Raw genomic sequence first — 21,374 nt, 5'->3', positions numbered from 1 at the left:
TGATATCACGAAAATACTAAAATGCAAAAGAAACGTCGCGGAAACCAATCTGATTAATTATTTCACCTGTCTTTTATATTTTTGAATCTTTTATATATATATAAGAATTGGTATTGTTTTTTTGCATTTTGTAAACGACGACGACTCGTACAAATCAGTAATCGTAATAAACGGTGTGACCGTGTGAGTCAACAGTTGACATCTTAGATCTTGTGTGCTGAGTGCGAGTGGTACATGTATGCGTTGTGAACTTTTTAAAATGTTATATGACAGGTGAAATTCAAGAATCATTTTTTTGGTATGCTGGTACATTTATTCAGTTGGATGTTTTGCAACTTGAAGAAAGTATATATGGGCTTGTAAAAACTATGTTTTTGATGTGCTACTTAAGCGTCGTTCGACCATAGCAGACTTATTTTGCTATTATCGTGGCATTATAAAGACGTAAACTGTTAAAATATCATCTTCATAAGAAAAATAATTAAATCATTGTAATATATAGAAAACTATTGTGTGCACTACATTTATCTAGTTTTACTTGTCGATTAAACTAGAAATCCATTTTATTGAAAACATTTTTCTTGTATGCAGTTGAGAGTGGTGAAACAACTTGTAAAAAAAACTATTTCAACAGTCTTTATGATTACTTTGAATGGCGTTCATCTTCACTCTATAACTGTATAATCATATTAACGCGTTGAAAAAAACTCATTTAACACAGTTAGTTCTTTTGGGCTTACCTGGAATTTTGAATATATATATATATATTCGTGTTATTTAAACAAGCAAACAAAAATAAACAATATTCAAAATTTTCTTTTACTTTTCTCCATAAAAAGGATGAAAATATCATTGTCATAAAAGGATAAAATATACATATAAACGCATTTTTGTTGTCTTTAAAATAAAGTTATAATCAATTTTGACATTTGTTTTGTTTGACCCTTCACATAAGCCAATTCATTGCATATAATTTGAAGTTTTGAACTCCTAAACATAGTTATTAATTTTGGTTTGTATTAAAAATTATAGCTCAAACTTGTACTTACTTAACACCATGTAAAACTTAGAGTAAGCGTCTTATCTAAATGAAAAAAAAAATAGAATACGCAAATCACCTTCATATATTGTTTAAAATATTTGTTAAAGCCACTATGAGTATGATATACAGAAAGATATAGGAGGGTACAAAAGAAAGACCGAAGCTGAAAACGACCGATTCTATTTCTCTAACTCTTTTGGTCCCACTGAGAGCAACAAGCGTTTAAGTAAGTAAACATCAGCCGTTGGATATTGACCTTCCTCATTTTTCTTTTTCTTTTTGGGGCTAATTTGCATGTCTCACCGCGTAGAAAGGATGTATCTAAAAGTTGAAGATATTCTTATTGGATCAATCAATATTGCAAAGGAGATTGTCTGAATATTGGATATACGCAATAAAAAAAAATTTCTTTCGCTTGTTACAGAGTACATACATACTATCCACATGTTATCCATTCGATTTTGTATAAGTCTGACATAATTCATCTTTAACAAAAAAAAAAAAAATCTGTGACATAATTCAATAATCTAATTTGTTTTATGATAATCTCTCACTCGTTAGCTGAATAAAAGTTCCGTACGAGTAAGCTGTGACACGTGTCCCTTTCAATCTCCGCTCAACGCGGTTTCCATCGCTTCTCGCCGTCCTTATATAAACTTCCTCGGCCCCATTTTTCATTTCTCACCTCTCTCTTTCTTTCTCTAACTTCTTCTTCTTCTCCTTTCAGAAACCCAGCGACCATCTTCTTCACCGGTTATGGTGACTTCGGAGGGATTAGCAAGCGTTGATTCTTGGTTATATCGCCAAGGTTTCAACGTTGATTCATGGTTGCTTTCTGATACCTTCTCTCACGACAACGATTTGCTCGCAAGAGCTCTCCATACCACCGTCACAGCCCCTCATACTCTCACTCCTTCCTCTGCTTTCTTCGATTCCTCCGCTGTTTCTCACCCTTCTTCCACTAACACACTCTCCTCTACCGTCTCCGGTGCTTCTGATCCAGAAATCATCGGCGGAGGAGCTAAACGGAAACGTAACTGCCTTCTTACCGACGGTAAAGCCGCCAAGCGCCGCGCTCGTGCTTCCAAGAAATCTCAGACTACTTTCATAACGGCGGATCCGTCCAACTTTCGTCAGATGGTTCAGCAAGTGACTGGCGCCAAGTACATCGATGACTCTTCTTCCTTTGGTATTTTCGATCCGATTGTCAAGCCGGAGCCGCTTAGGTTCGTTAACAAACTGCCTTGTGGTCCTTCGGATCGATCCACGGCGGTTCCAATGCTCGACACATCAGCATTTTTGTCTAATCATCACCAGGAGAATCTCGCAGTGGGAAATGCTTTCTCCGGTAACAGCAGCAGTGTAGGATTACCGTCGGGGAAGCCAAGTGCAACGGCCGACCCCGGTGGTTCTGCCGTGGAGTTTGATAATTACCCAACATTTCCAACGCTTGAATCGTGGAAGGTTATGTGATCTGTTTCTTTCAGTCTTAGACGTAATCTTTAACTTTTTAGGTTTGTTTTCTTTGCATCCCTTCATGAATAATCTTGTTCATAGTTTTTGTTTATCGATGTAATGGATCAAATCTGAGTTCTTTTGACTTTAAAACTATTTAGAGGATAAGTCACAAATCTATCTATTAAAAATATTCAGCTAATCGAATGAGATAATACAAAATTCTAAGTTGGGGTTAGTTGGTAAAGGAAACTGAAGCTAAAGTTGATAATGCGCATTAGCGTTGGAGTCTTCTCACCGTTGAAAATAGAGAAGAACTATATAATAATCATAATATATTTTTTAAGGGAGGAGGGTAAATATCATGTCAGCATCTTTTCTATTAAGACAATCAAATACGTTACGACCACTAATACAATAATGTCTCCATTACTGATACAAAGCCAAAATAAGTTTTTGTTTTATTACAACATCCCATCTCTGCTTGCCCATTATGCATTCAAATACAATTGCGTGTACTAGGACTTCTCTCATAATCGATTATTATCTGGAGAGATGAATATTTGTTACAAGAACATAAAAACCTATCTATTACACTTCATGATAAATTAGGGTTTTCAACTTCTCATGGTTCATTTTTGATAAATTTACTTACATTTTCACATCTCCTGTCTAAGAGAGTGAAATCTATAAAAGTCCCTAGCAATGACCCACACAAACCCACCAGGCCCACAGAAGCAGCTTAAAAAGTCAAAGTCTTTAGAAGTACCTTTGATTCTTCTCTTTCACCCTTCATCTTTATGTGACTTTGATTTCTCGATTGATTCCATTGCTTCTTCGAATGATTTCTGATAATATGCAAAAGTCGTATCAGTTATTAGCTGTGGTGTAAATACAGATGAAGGAAACCCAATCAGGAAGAGGCGAATATCCATGTAGCATGTAAACAAACAGAGATGCACATGCTTTTGTTTTTCCTATTAACGGAAATTGGAAACCAACCATTAATAATTTAATATCCTCAGCAATAAGTATGCTCATTTTACTCTACGGTTATAGAATCCTACACATGTGAGGTTTTCTAACAAGATACTTTTTCTCTATCCTACTGATGTGGAAACAAAGATCATTGCTTCAAAATACACATTTTGCATCTATAACTTCTTGCAAACCCTACCATGAGTCAAAAATGTTCTCATAGACGGTTCTATATTTTACAAAGAGCATATAGGTTACTGATCATTCTCAGTAGTCAATGACCTGCAACACCAATCTTATACACTAGTCATTAGTCAATGTTTTGAAGTTTGAACATATTCTCCTTTGTCACACTTCTAAAGCTATCTAGTGTGCATATATGTGGACACCATTAGCTGCTACAATTTTTGGAATTCATTCTAGCTACACCTATGGCGACACGAATAAGAGGTGCAGAGATATAATCATCAAGCGCATTTAGTTCACAAGAAGTTCAATTTGATAAATTTGAGAACTCATACACTAAAATGCATCCATCAACAGGAAAAAAACCCCAGTTAAAAACACCAATGTATGTATATCACAGGATAAAAAAAGGCAAGAATGCAAGATTATCAACACAGCCAATAGCTTAACACGATCATTGATGGAAAATATGATACTCACCCCTGAGTTACGCATTTTCCATAGTGTTTCTCCGCTTGTATCAATCGCAGTAAACGCAAAGTACAGACCACTGGAATATCAAAGATAAGAGAACCACTTTAGTAAGGATACAACACTGAGCAGATAAAAGCCCCATAAACAAGACCATAACTAAGAAGCAGCCAAAAAACTAATCACGAACGCTGTGAAATATGAATCCGCAATCAACAGTAAGCCAATTCACCAATTACAGCAAAAATACTCAGATACCAATCTATTATCTAACAATAGGCTAAGCAAGAAGTTGTCACATACCCAGCTAATGCGAGATTCAATAGAAACGCTCGCGTAGTCAAATAACGAAACGTCGAATCAAACCCGCTGCTGAAGCTAGAGGCCTGACGATTCCTCGTAGAGTAACCATAACCATAACCGTAACCAGAACCTTGCGCTCTGCCACCACGATTTCCATACGGATTACTATACGAACCGCTCGTACGGCGAAAGCAATCAGAATCGCTACCAGCGTTATAAGACGCGCGTTTCAGATCATCATTCAAAACTTCGTACGCCTCCGATACAAGCTTAAACCGCACGGTGGCGTTATGACGAACATGCTCCGGAGACTGAGCGTGCTTATCCGGATGATACTTAATCGCCAATCTCCTAAACGCATCTTTAACCTCCTTCTTCGTCGCGTTTCTCGTAACGCCTAGAACTTGGTAATGATCCACCATCGGAAAAAATTTCAACCGATCAAACCTAAATCGGAATCGCAAACACCTGAAATTGAGATCCGCGACTGCTTCTGTGTATAACGATGCATATAGAAAAATTGGTGTATGAAAATCTGAGCTCGTGTTGGTAACATTGAAAATGAAATTGGAATAGTAAAAAGAATCGCTCTCTGTTATTATTGGAGAAAGAAGAATGAGACTTCGTGGCGCTTCAATGGCCGCTTCCTCCAAGACGAAACACCTCTCAATTACAATTACTTGTTTAGTAATGTTAAGTAGATATTGAGCTGGGCCGCGGCCCAATAATGTGTTACATAATAATTTGTGTTATTGGACTGACTTCCTATTTATTTTACATTCCTTAAGTTGTATTTCGATTTGATTTTAGATTTTGTTCAAATTTTTCAGAAACTATTGCCCAAATTGATTTATATATTTCGTTCTGGATATGATGTAACCAATACATTATTTTAGTTTTGGAGGAGGAATACGACAACAACATTGATCAAGAGTATAAGCATAACACGAGCCACCAGCATAACCACGAATTAAACAAAAGTTAAGGCAGTCGCGACTTGTTCCAGAACTACATAACTTTGTTCCTTCTTGTCCTTGGATGCATAGACGATCCTCCTGCTTTATCCCATAACCTAGTGGTTGATAAAAATTATTAACACAATGTAGTATGTACATTAATTAAAAACAAAACAAAACCTTGTTCATAATGGGGATATAAGAAGAAGAAAAAAACAATTTATACCTGGAGTACTAGCAGTTGTCATACGACAATGAACAGAAGATACGATGACAAGGACAGTGAAAAGAAATGCAATTAAACTTGTCATGTTGATTGCCCTTTTTTATGATAATCTCTTAACCTGTTTTTATTTTAAATGTTTCTTCTTTGTTTAGACTGATCATACTTATAGTGTGACACAAACTATTTATATTGGGGTATGTATACTGTATACACCAACGAAGATCGAGGGAGTATCTATTTGCTTAATTTTTTTTAACCTATAGTTACGTGTATACATTGGTGATATGGTTTTTTTTTCTGGCAAATAATATGGTATATATTCTTTTATGTATAGTAGAATATGATTTGTTTTCCTGATATATTTAGAAGGGTGTATTCAAGAATTTTGTACCTGATTATAAACATTGGCGATATAGTAGTTAAATATGTGATTTGTTTTCCCCGTATACAGTACTTAGAAGGTGTATTCAAATTCTTGAAAAAGAACATAATCATATGTCATTCAACTAGGGATTTTAGAATATCTTCTAAATCCGATGTTATGAAACTAGTTGTTTGGAAAACTGATTTAAAATACACTGTTGTTGGATAGAAATATTTCAAATTTTAAGCATTAAATCTTTAATGATTTTAAAAGATTTTAGATGAAAAAAACAAATCTTTTGGTTTTATTAAGTAGGATTTACTGGTTTAGGGAGACTTTACAACAAATCATAACAATTTTTCTACAATCAACTATTTTAAAATCATTAAATTGTTTGTCGACTTGATTTGAGATTTCTTTCGAATTGCAAAAGCTATTGTTTATATTAATCAAAGTAATTTCGATATTATATTTATTTATCTCGTTCAAAGTATTATGTATCAGACAATGAAGGTAATTATGATACGTCTATAGCAAGCTTATGCCAAGACATTCATATCTGGGTGGGCAAAACGTAAATTTGGGTGTCTATAATGTAATTTCAACTCTGTATGTGTCTTTTTCTTTCCATCAATTCTGATTGTGTCTATCCTCTGGGATAATTGAACAATTGTACTATGACTTTAATCATTTTTAATCAATATATCTCAATTTCGACGTAAAAATAATAATAACAGATGTATAGGACAATCAAAACATTTGATAAATATTGATACGTTAATTTCCAAGCAGATACCAAATAGTAAATTGGTTTATTTTTTTGCTTATACTTGTATTTAAATTTGACAACAGCATACACCAGAAAAACATGTGCCAAAAGAAAAATCAAGATCTCTACAATACATACGGCAGTCGCCTTCTCCGCCACGACATAAATATGGTGCATGCTCGAAGCATTGTCTATCCTGCTGCTTTATTCCAAAACCTATTTATTGATAAAAATGATTATTAAAACAAAACGATAATTATAAAATGTGGGTACAAGGATAAACCAATACCTGGACTAGTTGTTGTTGTCATACGACAATGAACAGAAGAGATGATGAGGAGGACAGTGAAAACATATGCAATTAAAGTTTTCATGGTGATTGCCATTTTCATAATAATCTCTTACTTCTTTCTTTTTTTTGTTTCTTCTTTGTGTAGATTGATTATATATATATATATAGTGTGTATTGGAGTATGTGTATCACGACAAATCCCTATGATTAATTGGGGTGATTAGGAAATCGTCATCATGATGTTGTAGTTACTATAGGATCAATTAGTTTTGCAAAGTAGACATGATCTTGTCATATAAAAGGAAAGGGGTATAAGTTATTTCCCGTAAAAAAGTGAAATTTTCTGGTCAAAGTTAGAAAAAACCATACATTTTTCTATATCAACACGTTGACCAATTTTTTATATTAAAATAAATAGCTAATAAACAATGTCATTAAACAAGTTTTCACGATTTAATGAGTTGTATATTGCCCCTTGAATCAATGTGTACTGTTTTTTATATCTCTGTTAAGCTGTAGTTAATTTTCAATTATTCTTTTTACTATTTTATTATACGGTTAAAATCTTTCTTACAATTATATGTATAAAAAACTCTTTCCGTTTAGATTATATTGTAAAATCAACCAATGCTAAATTTGTTTTCTCTTATAATACAATTTGTATGGTATTGAGAGATCAAATTATCGTTGGTTTTGATAACTGGGTGTATTGTTTTTTTACAATTTAGACTCTCTTCTAATTTGTCAAGGAATTTGTTGTGGATAAGGAATTAGTAATTACGAATAATTTTTTTTGTATTTAATGAGATTTTAGAGGATTACATTAGTTAAAACATACAAACTCTAAATCTGAACAATTCATAATAACATTTCTAAAATCATTAATCAAAGTAATTTCGGTTTGATTTGAGATTTTGTTCATTAATTAATGATTTGAGATTTTGTTCATTTCTTCTTCTTCTTCTTCTTCTTCTTCTTCTTCTTCTTCTTCTTCTTCTTCTTCTTTGTTTAGACTGATTATATAGTGTGAAGGCTACTGGGATATGTGTATCACGACAAATCCCTATGATTCTTCATTATGTTGTAATAGGATCATATCAAGTAGGCATGATCTTGTAATATAAAGGGGTAAGTTCTTTCTTGTAAAAGGTAAATTTTCTGGTCAAAGTTAGAATAAAGAACATAATTCTCCTATACAAACAGATGTTGACCACAAATATATATTTTCTTCTTTTTTACCCAAAATTAATAAGATATAATTTATTAAGTCATCACCATCTCTGCTAAGATGCATTTCGAAATTTTCACCTAATTATTCCATTATATATAGTCAAACACTGATAAATCTAGCCAACGGATCAACATCTCACAGTTCTATTGCCAACCTTTAAGAGGATATACATTTTTGGGCTTCAAAATTTTCAAATATTCATTTTAGCTTTGTTCGTAGACGGGGAAATAAGTTAGCACATGACTTGGCCAAGTTTGGTTGTATTTCTACATGCTTTTATTCTGATACTGGTACTTTACCTTTTTGACTTGAGTAACAACTTTGTAATGACTCTGTTTAAGTAATGAATAACGTTTGTCGGAAAAAAAAAAAAAAAGTATAGTCAAATATGTGATATCCCATATGTAGTTAGATTTTTATTTCGAATATACTAAACTCACTCCACAAAAACTGTTATGTTGTTTAAAACTTAAAAATTATGTTTGTTTTGAAACGAGTGTCGGAGTGTGTTAAACTTTTTTAATGTGATTTTTAGAAATCAGACTTTTAGTTTATGTTATACTGGTCATCTTTTGCTACTTTTGCTAATGCTTCTCGATTTATAATTATCTTCTTTAATGGGGCTCTTACTCATGATTTATATATATATATATATTTTTAGTTTACTTTTGACTATATCAGTGTACTTATACTCAAAAGAAAAACACAAGTTGACAAAAAAGAAACAAATAACGATTTCTTACCTAATTTCGTTTGAACTAATAAGCTGGTCTGTATATTCTTATTAATTCTTGGTTATGTATGTAATATGCAAATTCTAATGGTTTTAGCTCATAAATATTGTGTTTGACCAAAAAAAAAAAAGAAAAAAAAAAAAGCTCATGGTCAATGCAACGTTACAAAGTGCAAAACCATTTTGAACCTTGGTTTCGGTTGTTGATTGTTGAAACAGAAAATGGCGCGTGCGGGAGAAGCAATGAAATTAGGGTTTTTGGAAAGTTGCTAAAAATCAGGAGAAAAAGTTAGAAAATTGCTGTGATGGTGAGATTTGCTATGTTAAGGATGTTCCAGAGAGAATGGATATTGGTGTTGACGAACTTCCAATGGCGGAGGTAAAAGCTTTAAGGGGAAGAAAGAGAAACTATTCTTTGAAACAAACCTTAATTAGCAAGACAGAGAGAGAGAGAGAGAGAGAGAGAGAGAGAGAGAGAGAGAGAGAGAGAGAGAGAGAGAGAGAGAGAGAGAGAGAGAGAGAGAGAGAGAGAGAGAGAGAGAGAGAGAGAGAGAGGGAAGAGTGGAGCCAAAGAGGATAGAGATTTTGCGACGAGGAGGAAGAAACGAGCCAAAAGCCCGGCGGCAGCGATTTGAAATCTCCGGTTTCGTTCGCTGGCTGCGACAACGACGACACACAAACCAGGCAATGGAGATTACGCTTTGGGCGTTTCGTCGTTGAGTCTGAGGCTTGAGGAAGAAGAAGGTGGTGATGGGGAGGAAGAAAAGCTGTCATGTCCATAATGCTCCTTCCGATGACGATATAATGTTTTCTCAAGATCATAAACCCAAGAGAATCTACCAACTCTGGCCCGGCAACAATGTATGCCTTTTCTTTTGCCAATGCAAGTTTTTCTCTTGTTTTTGAATTTTACAGACAAAAAGAAAGCGTTTTTGTAATGCGTGACATAATAACTTGCCTTGCAAACCACGCATCATGGCCTGAATTAGATTTGAACAATTGAAAGCTGAGATTATGTTCTGCAATGTCTGAACTAGCTTGACTTGTTTTGTTCGTTCAGAGATTTTATTGTGGAGGGAGACTAGTCTTTGGTCCAGATGCATCGTCTCTCCTTCTGACAACAGCTATGATTGGAGGTCCTGCTCTCACTTTCTGCATACGAATGGTTTTTTTGATCGGAAAACGCTATCCTTTGTTCCACTCTCTTATATTGTTGGGTGCACTTTTGCTCACTGTCCTGGTAAAACCCTAAAAACATGTTTCTTTCTTTCTGAGATTTCGTTGCCCTTTCTGCATCATATTCATGCTTCTTCCTTACAGGATTTTACATTTCTCTTCTTAACATCATCGAGAGACCCCGGGATTATCCCTAGAAACAAAGAAGCACCTGAAGCAGAAGGGCTTGATATGATCACTCAATCCTCAGAGTGGGTAAACAACAAACTCGGTAATACAAAGATACCTCGAACGAAGGATATATTGGTGAATGGCTACACTGTCAAAGTTAAATTTTGTGATACATGTTTGCTTTACCGTCCTCCTCGCGCCTCTCACTGTTCAATCTGTAACAACTGTGTTCAAAGGTTTGATCATCATTGTCCATGGGTTGGCCAATGCATAGCCTTAGTAAGTCTTCCAAAACGTTTATTTTTGAATCTCATGCAACAAAAACTGTGATTAACATAATAGCTCTTTGCAGCGAAACTATCCATACTTCATCTGTTTCATATCAACTTCAACACTCCTCTGCTTGTACGTCTTTGTCTTCTCATGGGTCAGTATGCTTGAGGTACACGGCAAGATGTTGTTAATGGTCATCACAAACGACTTAGTATTTGTTGTTCTCATCCTCTACTGCTTCGTCGTTGTCTGGTTTGTCGGCGGGCTCACTGTTTTCCATCTCTACCTCATCTGCACCAATCAGGCAAGATCCTTAACCTTTATTTGACTATTGCTGCTCTGTTTTGTGCTATAACTTTGCAAATTTTTGACTCTTTTGTTACTATTTTGCAGACAACTTATGAGAATTTCCGGTATCGGTATGACAAGAAAGAAAACCCTTATGGAAAGGGTCTCTTCAAGAACCTATATGAGTTGTTCTTTGCCAGAATTCCACCTCCCATGATCAACTTCAGAGACTGGGCTCCAGAGGAACCTGACGAGGAGGTTGGATCCATTGCATCTGAGCTAGACCGAACTTTTGGACCCCGAGGAGATAAATATGATATGGAAATGGAAATTGGCGGTTGCAAAAACAGTAAGGTCGGTTTACAACTCCATACACTGGAGTATGACAACAACAACAGCAGCGAAGAAACTGTCAAGAAGAAAGGTGTAAGCGAAGAAACCGCCGCGTTTTACATCCCGGGGATTCAAGAACCCGCGAATATAACAAGAAACTCGAGCATTGATGTGAGATCGAGGTAGGACAACCAAAAAACCCCTTGGATAAGAACATAGATCTGTTACAGAATCTTTGCGCCTGTGAACAATGCTTGCTGACTTGTGTAAACTATACTCTCTTTGTTTCTAAAGCGATTCACTTTTTGTCTTCAACGAGTAAACTTTTTCGACTCAGACAAAAAAAAGATAGCAGAAAGAATCAAGTGTAGTCATTGTGGCGTGAGTTTCTTGCGTTACAGGGTTATTCAAAACAGTATCTTCATTGTCCTTCACCCATTTTTGGTTTCCTGAGTACGTGAAATAATATAACGGAGCCGAGACAAAATCAATGTTACATTTAGGTTAAGAAAGCACAGAAACTAAAAAACTCGTTAAGTTTAACACAAGTCAAAATGGGAACAAAAGCTCTCACCTTTACAATAAAATAATAGAGAATCACTCTCAAGATAACAATAATAATGAAGAAAAAGGACCAGAGCATTAACAGCGAAGGGAAAAACACAGAATCTAATCCATTCCAAAGATCCTGTACAAGAAGAGAACAAGGTCCCAAACTTTTCAGACTTGGCAAAACCGAAGGATACATCTCATCGTGAGGCTTCCAGTCTCGGACAGGTTAAGCAGACAGAGAGCACCTGAAAGAATGTTCAAAAGAAATCGGATGTTTATATAAGAGCTTAGCCTGAAGATTCAATTTCTTTCCCATGGTCTTCTGAAAGATTCCTCTTCAATCTTCTCAACCAAATATCGTAATCTAATGGATAAGGTGTCCCACATAGACTGTCAACATAGTCAGAGAATGCTTTCAAAACGGTTGAGATATCGCCGAGCTTCTGCTGAATCAATCTTTTGGACCAAGAGGTCTCTCTCCATTGAAGAGCTCCTTCAACTGAATCCAATTCAGGGAAGTCTCCAGAACAGAAATAAAGCATGTATATCAAGCTCTCTGCATCTGAGGCAGCACAGAGTTTCCCTTCCTGGAGTGCGTAAGTCGAGGAGAAGTGAAGATTCATTGCGGGTCGATCTCTATCCTCAAGCACCGCGTGACCCCAACCAATTAGTACAAAGTAAGGATGTCTTACACCAGAAGTGACATAAACTACATTTTCTGGGCGGATATCACCGTGTCGAATTCCAGCTGAAGAGGATGAAGAAAGTGCAGATAAGCAATCGTGGCAACATCGAATAGCTTCTTCTGGACCAAACCGACCCTCGTTCACCAAATCAGCTACTGTCTCGCCAACAGGAGTAGTCACAAGAATGGGAGTTCCACACCAAGGATGATCACATCGTCCACCTGAACTTGGTTTTTGACATTGGCCTGGATGAATGATCCGACCAGACCCATGGAGCTGCGGCAGGTATTTGCTAGAGAGTCCTCTCTGTTTCATTATACTTAATATCTTAGTCTGTCTCTGAACCTGATACCATAAGTTCATGTCTTCCCAAGCTGGCTCAAGCTGTGAAGGAGGAGAACCAACATACAGAAACACAGACTTCCCTGCATCATCCACTGGCGATGCAATATGATAAGGAAGTGTACCATTAGTCAATATTTCGTTAATCTGATAACCTTTTTGATAGTTTGACTCCTCCAACCATAGAACCGATCCAACTTCCAGTTTCATCGAAGGTTCAGGCTCGATTTTGGTTGATTCTTCTTGAACTTCGACAATTTCAGGAGACATGGTACTCTGCTGGAACCTAAACATACCATTTTCACTGAGACTAGTATCTCCCAACTGCCTCTCCTGTCGTCTTGAGTGAAGGCGAGAACTATGGTCAGCAGCTAAGTCTTCAATGGAATGTCTGGGTGCCCCAAAGTACTGCATTATACTATGGTAAGTGGCAAACACCACTTGCAAAGCACCAATGTCTCCCCAGTTGGCATTTCCCAGCTTGTTCCATATTCTGTCAACTGGTGACACTGCTATCTTAGAATGCTTCTTTATCCAATCTGCTGCGCACTCATAAACATTGTTCAAGTCAAAATCCAATTTATTTACGTCCCCTTCAACTTTTACAACACCTCCATACTGCGAATCAACTAGAAGAATGAAGACACAGTTTGAGCTTTGAGAAAAATCTAAACGGCTCACACTCCTTGCGATGAGTATACGAACAGCATAGAAAAGAGCCTCGCCTAAGACAGGTAAAGAAGGCAGACGATCACTATCCTGTGCAAAGCTTCCCAAGAGCTAAAGCTCTCTCAGCCTGATAAAACTTAAGATTCTGATTGTATAAACAACCAACAGAGAAAGGAACAGGCTCTTCCTGACTCCAAAACGCCTCCCACAAGCTCTTAACAGTGGCGTGTAGAAAATCCTCAATAGCTAGATAAGCCTTAGCCTCCAGAGCATTAGACGAAGAAGCGTAAACAGGACTTGGCATCCGAGTAAGCTGCTGGAAAGAAATCCCTTCTAATGCATAATCAAACTTTTGAAGCTCAACCAACTCAAAAGGAACATCAAAGACCGGTCCTTCGCTCGCCGAGTTTTCTAATGTTGAAGCAAACCAATCTTCAAGCTTTTCAGTGAAATGTGCAGAGTCAGTGAATCTGCTAAGGAAATCTCTACGAGTACGAGATCGACTTCCTGATGAAACACTTGACCTCTTTGTTGTTGTACCAGACCCTATCGATTCCAGGTCTGGAGATTTACCTGTAAGAACAAAAAAAACTTTAATCTTCTTTGCATAATTGTTACTATAATGGTTCTAAAGAAGACTACTTTAGTCTCATCAGATCTAAATCAGGCAATGAGCATGAACAAGCAAGATTTCAAACTGAAGTTAGTGGCAATCTCAACATTCAAATCTCCCCTTAATTCGGGTGTCTCTTAAAAGTATGAGATTGACCAACGAAATCAGATTTAGGGTAGAGACAATAATGCTGACAGTAAGAAGAAACACAAGTGTGTATTAATAGATTAGTGAGGAATCCAATTCTGAAGAAGCCAAATCTAGGGTTTTCTCAGACGGGGAAAAAGGAAATCTGGGAAGAGATATGAACAAAGAGCAACAAACCTTCCATTACAGAAAATGAAAACCCCAATCCGCAAGCTTCTTCTGCTGATAGTCTTTACCAATTGCTTCGTCTTCGAGTTTTCTTCTACGATTCTTCTCTCCCTAAGCTTGATGAGTCCAACTCGCTGACCTGTGTTCTTACCTTTTTTTATATAAATAAATTATTTGGGTAGTTTGTTTGGGGAATAAATAAATATATTTTAATTACAAGACAGGTCAAAAGTACGAAACACTAACAATAACAATTATTAAAAAACCAATAATAAAATTAGTAGGGGCCGATGAAAGACTGCGGTCTTCTTAGTTCGTTCTTACTGTATATTCATTCATTCATTCTCCAACTTTATTGTAATATGAAATTAGGCATTGAATCGTCGTTTGCAGAATCTGAAACATTTTATGAATAAATCCCAATCATGTTTTCTCATTGTTTTAACATTTCATTTCATTTGTAAAGGAAAACATTAACACCAAAATATAAACAACATTATAAAATGATTGAGAATCATCAAATCATTTGAGATCCTAGTTAAATACTTTAGACAATTTTCAGAGATTATGGGCCCAGATCTTACCCAATGACGGCCCACTTATGCTCCAAATTTATGGAATTAATTGTGCAGCTTCTCCTTTACTTGTCTTGTCCCACATCAGGATTCAGCTGATCAAGATCTCCAACTCGAACTGATATTTTTTTTTCCTAACCGAAGATCTTTAAGGTCATATTTATTGGGTCAAAGAGATGATGTGATGGCATTTAAAGGTTTGTTTGTAAACATATGGAAGAGAATTCTTCATGGATGTTCTTTCATCTGGCTTTACAAGAAATTCCATATTCGTAATACTCTATATACATATATGTATCATACAATGATACAATTGACTATTTTTGTTTTGTTGATATAATTATTGTTATTGATTAATGCAATAATATGTTTCTACTTTCTTAGAAACAACAACAATGAATTAAAAACAACTATACAGTCTATACTTACTATATTAATGAGACTAGACTACACAATTCACCCTTTTTCCATACAATATATACTACAAAACAAAACAGAAACAATGAATTCTCTGACTATTTATATGTCTGTGAAACTACACACATTTTATTGTCACTGATCGAGGACATAAACATGGATTTACACTACTCTCGAAATTGGACCCTTAACAAATAAAGAAAAAAGAAAGCCCCGAGCCCATGCAGTTGTAATAAAACATGGCCATCACATGGTTCATGAATTATCTTAATCTTTCCCACAATTAAAAAGAAAAAAAAGATTCCCCGCTTTAAAAATCATTCTGCTTTTCGCAATGTATTTTCAAGAATTAAAAAAGTTTTCAAGTTGTTGTTTTAAAAAGCTAACATTATTAGTTCAAAAAGGATAGTGCATAAAAACCTTCTTTTGTGCTTAACTGGCCTTAAGTGAGGTTCCCTTATACAAATCCATAATAATTTGGTGCAAAAGAAATCAGGGGGACAGTTCTTGTCTGCTTTCACTTATTGTCTTCGTGACTTCGGAAGAAGATTCCTTATCTCAATTTTCTTATTTTCTAAAGTATACGAGATGGTGCTGAGGGGTTGGCCACTAGACAATTTTAGTCTATTTAAATTTGGCCTTCTTTCTAAAATTTTAATGTTATGAATGGAAAAATATTTAGGTTAGAAAACCAAGTTGTTTTAAAAGAAAAATTAGGTCAATTTACCAAGTCGACAAGTTGCTAGTTCGCTTATTGAAAAGTGACTCTCCGATGATCAGCCGACCATTCGACCATTTAGGATTTTGGGTTCTAGATTTACTTTCACTCAAAAATAATGTATAAAATATGCTCTATCCATAACACTAAAACCAATAAAAATAAAACTTTATGCTCTATTCATTTGGCATATATAAAGTTTTTGAGAAATTGATTTAAGTAAAAATAAAAATAATGTTTTGAGAAATTCTAATCAAATATGGTGTGCGAGTTCCTAGATAAAATTGGAACGTTGTTTTTCACATAGAACGGATAGTTTCTTTAACAAAAATCATTTTAATTAAACAAAGACAATTTGACCTTTTTTATTGCGAATGGATCATTGTAGTTAAAGAAATCAATTTGACATTTTAGCTATCAGATTTAGCTTCCTTATTCACATCACACGCCGAACCTAAATTTGGAATATTAATCATTTCACAACACTCTACTACTTGTACATAGTTCATACCTAAAAAGGTCTCTGATTTATATGTTATGGCAGCACAAGTCCCACTCTCTGCCCATACCTTTGTATTATAATATCTGTATATGATAGTTCATTTATACAATTAAATTTTCATGCATCTCGAAATTTTACTGTAAGTTATTTTGCACAATTTATGAAAAACCAATACTACAAAATACCTAAAACAAAATGTGTTTAATTTATTTTGAAGCTTGTGATATCTAAAATAAGTAACAATATGGATATTACAAAAAATAAAATAAAAATTATTATAGTTCATACTAGTAAGAAAAAAAGAAAAATGGAAAAAAGTACTAACACGCATGGTTTACGGACAACTAACCCACTAAATGAAGTTAATTTAAAATCATTTAAAAAGTTGCCTAACCTAATCCATGTCTGCGCGTGGAATCTCATGCGTACTTCAGACCAATTGTACGACAGGGTGCTGTTTCCAATTACTCCACCCGCAAAATGAACGCGTGAAAAACCACGCGCCACGTGGAAAACCAAGAATCTTTCTGATGGTTCGGACCATAACTCCGAAACACATAAGACAATGACAGATCCAAACAAACAAAAAGTAAAACCAATCCCCTTCAATTATCAACTTTAACTGTTTTTGTCGTCTTCCTTTTTCTTTCTTATCACACTTTCAGCTTGAGATATCCTTAATTAATAATCATCTCTCTTTAAACTTAGAGAAATATTCGGGATTTATGGTTTTCGTCTTAATGAGGACACAATGATTATTATTTTAATGTAAGATTGAGATTTCTTCTTTCTGTCATAACTCATAAGGTTCTCTGCCTTCGGTGTAATCTAATCATATACTTTTTATTCAAATGATGTCGGCTCAACTATTGGCGCATTCTTATGCGATCAATTCTTATGTTACTAATTTATTGATCAAAATTGATACTCACACACTATCGATTATTGTTTTCTACCTAAGAATTATTGCAATTTAGTCACTACAAATAAATTAAAAAAACTAGAGGCAAACAATTCGCATGGAAAACAAAAACTGGCAATTTGGATGCCATGAACCGAACCGTGAATGACAATGACAGTTCATATGCTCACATTATTACTATTTTCTTACTACTTTTGAGTTATGATTTCTCAATTATCCTCTTTGTATTTTTAATAAAGACTCAACAATTTATTCCGTGTTCCATAACCCCATGAACACATTATTCGAGAGAAATGGAATCAGCCAATCACTCTCTTTCCTCCATATATAAAATCTAGCCAATATTCACAAATAATAACTACTTCCTTCGTTCTTTTCCTTACCAAAAGATCCACCTCGAACCTCTCTCCTCCGTCTTCCTCCGCAGCCGCCGTCACTATCACCGCAGCTAGAATGAGAGAAGATAATCCAAATTGGTTCCTTAGATGGGAAGAAGAGCTTCCATCTCCAGAAGAACTCATCCCTATCTCTCAAACCTTAATCACTCCTCATCTAGCTCTCGCTTTCCAAATCGGAAGTCCTAATCATCATCTCGGATCAAAGAGAACCACCGCGATTTATCACCAGAAGCTTCAATCCTCCACCACTCCAACAACTCCAACTCCAACTCCTCCACCGATGATGATGAATTCTGATTTCGGCGGTGGCGATTCCACGGATCTTGGTTCAGGATCAATAGGAGGAGAGCCAGCAAGAACGTTGAAACGGCCGCGTCTAGTGTGGACGCCTCAGCTACACAAACGTTTCGTGGATGCGGTTGGACACTTAGGGATCAAAAACGCAGTTCCAAAGACTATAATGCAGCTTATGAGCGTTGAAGGATTGACTAGAGAGAACGTTGCGAGTCATCTTCAGAAATATCGTCTTTACCTTAGGAGAATGCAAGGCGGGAACGGTAACGGAATCACTGGAGGACACGTCATCGTCTCTGATTCGGCTACTGATCGGCTATTTGCTAGCTCACCGGTTCCAGCTCATTTCTTGAGCCCGGATTACTTGATGCCGCCATTAGAGCATTCGTATATGGGGAAACATGTGATTACGCAGCAAAACCAAGTGGTTCGTAATCTGAGGTATGAAGATTCGGAATATGGTCATGGTAGTATGAAGATGCTTAAGCTCTTCCCTGCCGGAAATTAATGAAATATTTGAATTCTTAACTTCATTTTTATGGAAGTAATAATGTTTAAGGTATGTGGATTATCTCTGTAATTTGCATTTGTCGTCAGGATCAATAATCTATTGTTAGTGTATATTATTTGTTACGCGAACAATTTAACCTTTGTATGATGTTATCATTTGAATTCACTACAACACAGTAGCTTGTTTTTATTTCTTTCGTCTATTCATTAGTTTCCCTGGACAAGTTTGATTATCATTTGTTGCGCCTAATTTGAAGTCACGTCAAAGCTGAAGCATAAATAGTAGTAAACAAAAAGACAAGGCAATGACACTAATCAAAAGGTTAAGTTTGTCTATTTTTGACATCAAACTGTCTCAAAATCTGGATTACACAAATCCTTAGCCATGATGAGAAAAGTAATTACCGGTTCTGCATGTAATCGAAACTAAGGGGCTGCGGATAGAACTGCGCCTGCAGAGACAACAATCACTTTTAAAACTTGATATTCACTAATTCAGATGTGATATAAAATCCACATTCACTCTTAAGTGTGACATTGTGATCTAGGAAGGTCGACAACCAACATTTACACAATTAACAAAAAGGCTAAAGAAAAGAGAGGAAAAAGGGAAAAAATTTGTTTACCTGAAAAGGGGAGTTTCTGAAGTGGTCATATGAATGAGTATACATCACAGCTGCTGCATTTGGCCATTGCATGTACATAGCAGCATCTCTTGAAGGCTGGTTTAAACCTGTGGTGACGCAGGGGCTCATGACAGAATGTTGACCCAAGTTAAGAGATGGAGGAGCAGTTGGACTATACCCTCTAAATCCCATATCATAGATTGGTGTCCCCATTGTCTGAATGTTGAAGTGTGCCACGCATAAATTTTGATCGACTGGGAGGTTACTAATGTACCTGAAAGCCAAAAGGTTTTTAAAGATACAGAACAAGTTTCAACTATTCATTTTTATCCACAAACAATTATAATGGTTTAGCAATGCTTTACATACCTGTAATTGCTGCGGTCATAGTCAGGGTCATATCGATCTTTCTCTCTGTCTCTGAGAATTGCAATACGAGATGCAGGATTGCTCTTCCTAGAGATATTGTTCTTGTCTGCTTCGATATTACCATTCTTCAACACTTGATTTTCATCTCTGCTAGAACTACAATTCACCCTCCAAGGATTAGTTTCAGATGAAGAATCGTTACAATCAATGTTCACAAGACCGTTAAATATGCGTGCTCGAGCCCTGTCGTAATCTTCTTTCCTCTCTTCAACACTTTTCAGAAGACCACCTTTCAGTTCATCACCTTCCATTCCAGATCCTTTAGTAGGTCTTGGCTTTATAACAACTTTCATATGCTCAAACTTGCCAGTTTCTGACTGTTTCACAGGGATTTCAGATAGTCGAGCAGCAGGAAATCTGCTATCACTAGATTTAGTCACGACAATTCTGCTCTCATTACCATCTGCACCACCATCTCGAACTGATGTAATTAGTCCATAGTGATTAGCAACACGATGAGCCGCAAAACGGAGGTATGATGTAGGGAAATGCTGGAACTCGAATTGCTGCTGATCAGGGCTCTGCAAGAACCTCTGAACATCAAGTTCCATCCGCAAAACTGACATAACAAGAGCAAAAATGGCTTAGAAAACGATTAAGAAAAGAAAGAAGCATTTGTACACATCAAGGAGAGATAACTCCAAATCTAAACAATCTCACATTTAACAATCAGAACATCAGATTAAAAACATTGCTATTGCAAAACCACTTTACTAGTTATGGAGTTTGTCATTCATCTTCTGCTAAGTAAGCTTCCAACTTCAATAACACTAGTCAAGATCTAAATCAACCTAGGCCTATACAGATAGGCAGAGAATAAACAATCCTCAATACCAGTTGATTCTAAGCTAAATTACGATAATCAGATAAACAAAAGTTCCAATTCTACACAGATTGTAACTTCAGGAAACTAGGGGATGACACGAATCGGAGACAAAAATAAACCGGCAAAAGAAAAAGGCTTACTCGTTAGACGATGTCGAGGGTTTTGAAGAGCCTCGACCAAAAAAGGATCCACATTGAATCCCTTATCGGCTATAACGGCACAGCCTGATTCTGAGGTCAATGCTGTGTCCATGAGTAGATGGGGTGAGGATACTTGTGGGTGAGTGAGTCCTTGCTTGCCTCTAAAGCTTGATTCTTTTTCTGTAGCAGCAAAGAGAAGAAGAGAATTTAGAGGAAGAGGATGATTGTGATAACGGAAAACAGAGTAACGAAATAGAATGCTTCGATTAATGAAAATGACAGATTGATACAACGTTCATGAAACGCGATATCAACTTCTCATCTACAAGAGTTCAACATGAAACTCCGGCGAACGATGAGGAACGATTCTCAGAGAGAATCCAAAAGGAAACTATAAACAACAAATCCAAAATCTTCTTATCTTCTGCAAATGATCTTCATTAGCTATATATCTCTGCATCTCGATTCTTCCTCTAACACTCCCATCGACCAATCTTCTCTTGCCACGTCTCACAGCTACTGTCTCCACTCATGTATTGCCACGTATCTAACCATATATCAATGCCTAGTTTCCTATATCAAAACTCCCCTGT

The 21,374-nt window shown here is 36.1% G+C and overlaps 8 protein-coding genes across 11 annotated transcripts; 3 read left to right on the top strand and 5 right to left on the bottom strand.

The window, feature by feature from the left end:
- The first annotated feature begins 1,482 nt into the window (after positions 1–1,482).
- CAMBP25 (calmodulin (CAM)-binding protein of 25 kDa) lies at positions 1,483–2,732 on the top strand. Its single transcript, NM_129666.5, has one exon. It carries the CDS (start codon positions 1,799–1,801, stop codon positions 2,513–2,515), a length of 717 nt encoding a protein of 238 aa, NP_181634.1. The 5' UTR covers positions 1,483–1,798; the 3' UTR covers positions 2,516–2,732.
- A 161-nt stretch (positions 2,733–2,893) lies between these two features.
- On the bottom strand, positions 2,894–5,089 carry AT2G41000 (Chaperone DnaJ-domain superfamily protein). Of its 2 annotated transcripts, NM_129665.5 has the most exons (3): positions 4,436–5,089; positions 4,142–4,211; positions 2,894–3,345 (listed from the first exon to the last, which is right to left on the bottom strand). In NM_129665.5, the coding sequence occupies exons 1-3, from the start codon at positions 4,855–4,857 to the stop codon at positions 3,283–3,285; spliced, it is 555 nt and encodes a 184-aa protein (NP_181633.3). In that variant the 5' UTR covers positions 4,858–5,089; the 3' UTR covers positions 2,894–3,282. The 2 variants fall into 2 exon arrangements, with proteins under 2 accessions (NP_181633.3, NP_001118491.1); NM_001125019.1 differs by lacking the exon at positions 2,894–3,345 and having other exon boundaries at positions 3,973–4,211; positions 4,436–5,085.
- Positions 5,090–5,274: 185 nt separating this feature from the next.
- Positions 5,275–5,770, bottom strand: LCR51 (low-molecular-weight cysteine-rich 51). Its single transcript, NM_001084565.2, has 2 exons — positions 5,618–5,770; positions 5,275–5,507 (listed from the first exon to the last, which is right to left on the bottom strand). Exons 1-2 carry the CDS (start codon positions 5,700–5,702, stop codon positions 5,323–5,325), a joined length of 270 nt encoding a protein of 89 aa, NP_001078034.1. The 5' UTR covers positions 5,703–5,770; the 3' UTR covers positions 5,275–5,322.
- Positions 5,771–6,725: 955 nt separating this feature from the next.
- AT2G40995 (Molecular chaperone Hsp40/DnaJ family protein) lies at positions 6,726–7,170 on the bottom strand (the record flags this gene model as incomplete). 2 transcript variants are annotated; one of them, NM_001036445.2, is made up of 2 exons in its annotated part: positions 6,726–6,966; positions 7,040–7,136. In NM_001036445.2, the coding sequence occupies 2 exons, from the start codon at positions 7,134–7,136 to the stop codon at positions 6,818–6,820; spliced, it is 246 nt and encodes an 81-aa protein (NP_001031522.1). In that variant the 3' UTR covers positions 6,726–6,817. The 2 variants fall into 2 exon arrangements, with proteins under 2 accessions (NP_001031522.1, NP_001324712.1); NM_001336884.1 differs by having other exon boundaries at positions 6,786–6,966; positions 7,040–7,170.
- A 2,329-nt stretch (positions 7,171–9,499) lies between these two features.
- On the top strand, positions 9,500–11,433 carry AT2G40990 (DHHC-type zinc finger family protein; the record flags this gene model as incomplete). Its single annotated transcript, NM_129664.6, has 5 exons — positions 9,500–9,867; positions 10,067–10,246; positions 10,327–10,632; positions 10,706–10,930; positions 11,020–11,433. Exons 1-5 carry the CDS (start codon positions 9,757–9,759, stop codon positions 11,431–11,433), a joined length of 1,236 nt encoding a protein of 411 aa, NP_181632.5. The 5' UTR covers positions 9,500–9,756.
- A 294-nt stretch (positions 11,434–11,727) lies between these two features.
- Positions 11,728–14,440, bottom strand: AT2G40980 (Protein kinase superfamily protein; the record flags this gene model as incomplete). The annotated part of the gene is made up of 3 exons (NM_129663.3): positions 11,728–13,552; positions 13,689–14,069; positions 14,434–14,440. The coding sequence occupies 3 exons, from the start codon at positions 14,438–14,440 to the stop codon at positions 12,087–12,089; spliced, it is 1,854 nt and encodes a 617-aa protein (NP_181631.1). The 3' UTR covers positions 11,728–12,086.
- Positions 14,441–17,798: 3,358 nt separating this feature from the next.
- On the top strand, positions 17,799–18,980 carry MYBC1 (Homeodomain-like superfamily protein). Its single transcript, NM_129662.4, has one exon. It carries the CDS (start codon positions 18,012–18,014, stop codon positions 18,756–18,758), a length of 747 nt encoding a protein of 248 aa, NP_181630.1. The 5' UTR covers positions 17,799–18,011; the 3' UTR covers positions 18,759–18,980.
- Positions 18,981–19,075: 95 nt separating this feature from the next.
- Positions 19,076–21,365, bottom strand: AT2G40960 (Single-stranded nucleic acid binding R3H protein). 2 transcript variants are annotated; one of them, NM_001336883.1, is made up of 5 exons: positions 21,072–21,155; positions 20,782–20,961; positions 19,756–20,374; positions 19,387–19,660; positions 19,076–19,212 (listed from the first exon to the last, which is right to left on the bottom strand). In NM_001336883.1, exons 2-5 carry the CDS (start codon positions 20,891–20,893, stop codon positions 19,162–19,164), a joined length of 1,056 nt encoding a protein of 351 aa, NP_001323751.1. In that variant the 5' UTR covers positions 20,894–20,961; positions 21,072–21,155; the 3' UTR covers positions 19,076–19,161. The 2 variants fall into 2 exon arrangements, with proteins under 2 accessions (NP_001323751.1, NP_565947.1); NM_129661.4 differs by having other exon boundaries at positions 20,782–21,365.
- Between the last annotated feature and the right edge of the window lie 9 nt (positions 21,366–21,374).

The sequence above is a fragment of the Arabidopsis thaliana genome, chromosome 2 (genome assembly GCF_000001735.4).
Source record: "Arabidopsis thaliana chromosome 2, partial sequence".
NCBI classification, from domain to species: Eukaryota; Viridiplantae; Streptophyta; class Magnoliopsida; order Brassicales; family Brassicaceae; genus Arabidopsis; species Arabidopsis thaliana.
This window is presented reverse-complemented; position numbering and strand designations above follow the sequence as displayed.

What these genes read in the sequence shown, in the direction of transcription:
- CAMBP25 (NM_129666.5), top strand. Translation starts at nt 1,799, where the DNA reads ATGGTGACTTCGGAGGGATTAGCAAGCGTTGATTCTTGGTTATATCGC.
- AT2G41000 (NM_001125019.1), bottom strand. Translation starts at nt 4,857, where the DNA reads ATGGTGGATCATTACCAAGTTCTAGGCGTTACGAGAAACGCGACGAAG. An exon ending in TTGAATCTCGCATTAGCTGG is followed by an intron (nt 4,212 to 4,435) that starts GTATGTGACAAC and finishes TTGATATTCCAG; the next exon opens with TGGTCTGTACTTTGCGTTTA.
- LCR51 (NM_001084565.2), bottom strand. Translation starts at nt 5,702, where the DNA reads ATGACAAGTTTAATTGCATTTCTTTTCACTGTCCTTGTCATCGTATCT. An exon ending in GACAACTGCTAGTACTCCAG is followed by an intron (nt 5,508 to 5,617) that starts GTATAAATTGTT and finishes ATCAACCACTAG; the next exon opens with GTTATGGGATAAAGCAGGAG.
- MYBC1 (NM_129662.4), top strand. Translation starts at nt 18,012, where the DNA reads ATGAGAGAAGATAATCCAAATTGGTTCCTTAGATGGGAAGAAGAGCTT.
- AT2G40960 (NM_129661.4), bottom strand. Translation starts at nt 20,893, where the DNA reads ATGGACACAGCATTGACCTCAGAATCAGGCTGTGCCGTTATAGCCGAT. An exon ending in CCCTCGACATCGTCTAACGA is followed by an intron (nt 20,375 to 20,781) that starts GTAAGCCTTTTT and finishes TTGTTATGTCAG; the next exon opens with TTTTGCGGATGGAACTTGAT. An exon ending in TCAGAAACTCCCCTTTTCAG is followed by an intron (nt 19,213 to 19,386) that starts GTAAACAAATTT and finishes TTGTCTCTGCAG; the next exon opens with GCGCAGTTCTATCCGCAGCC.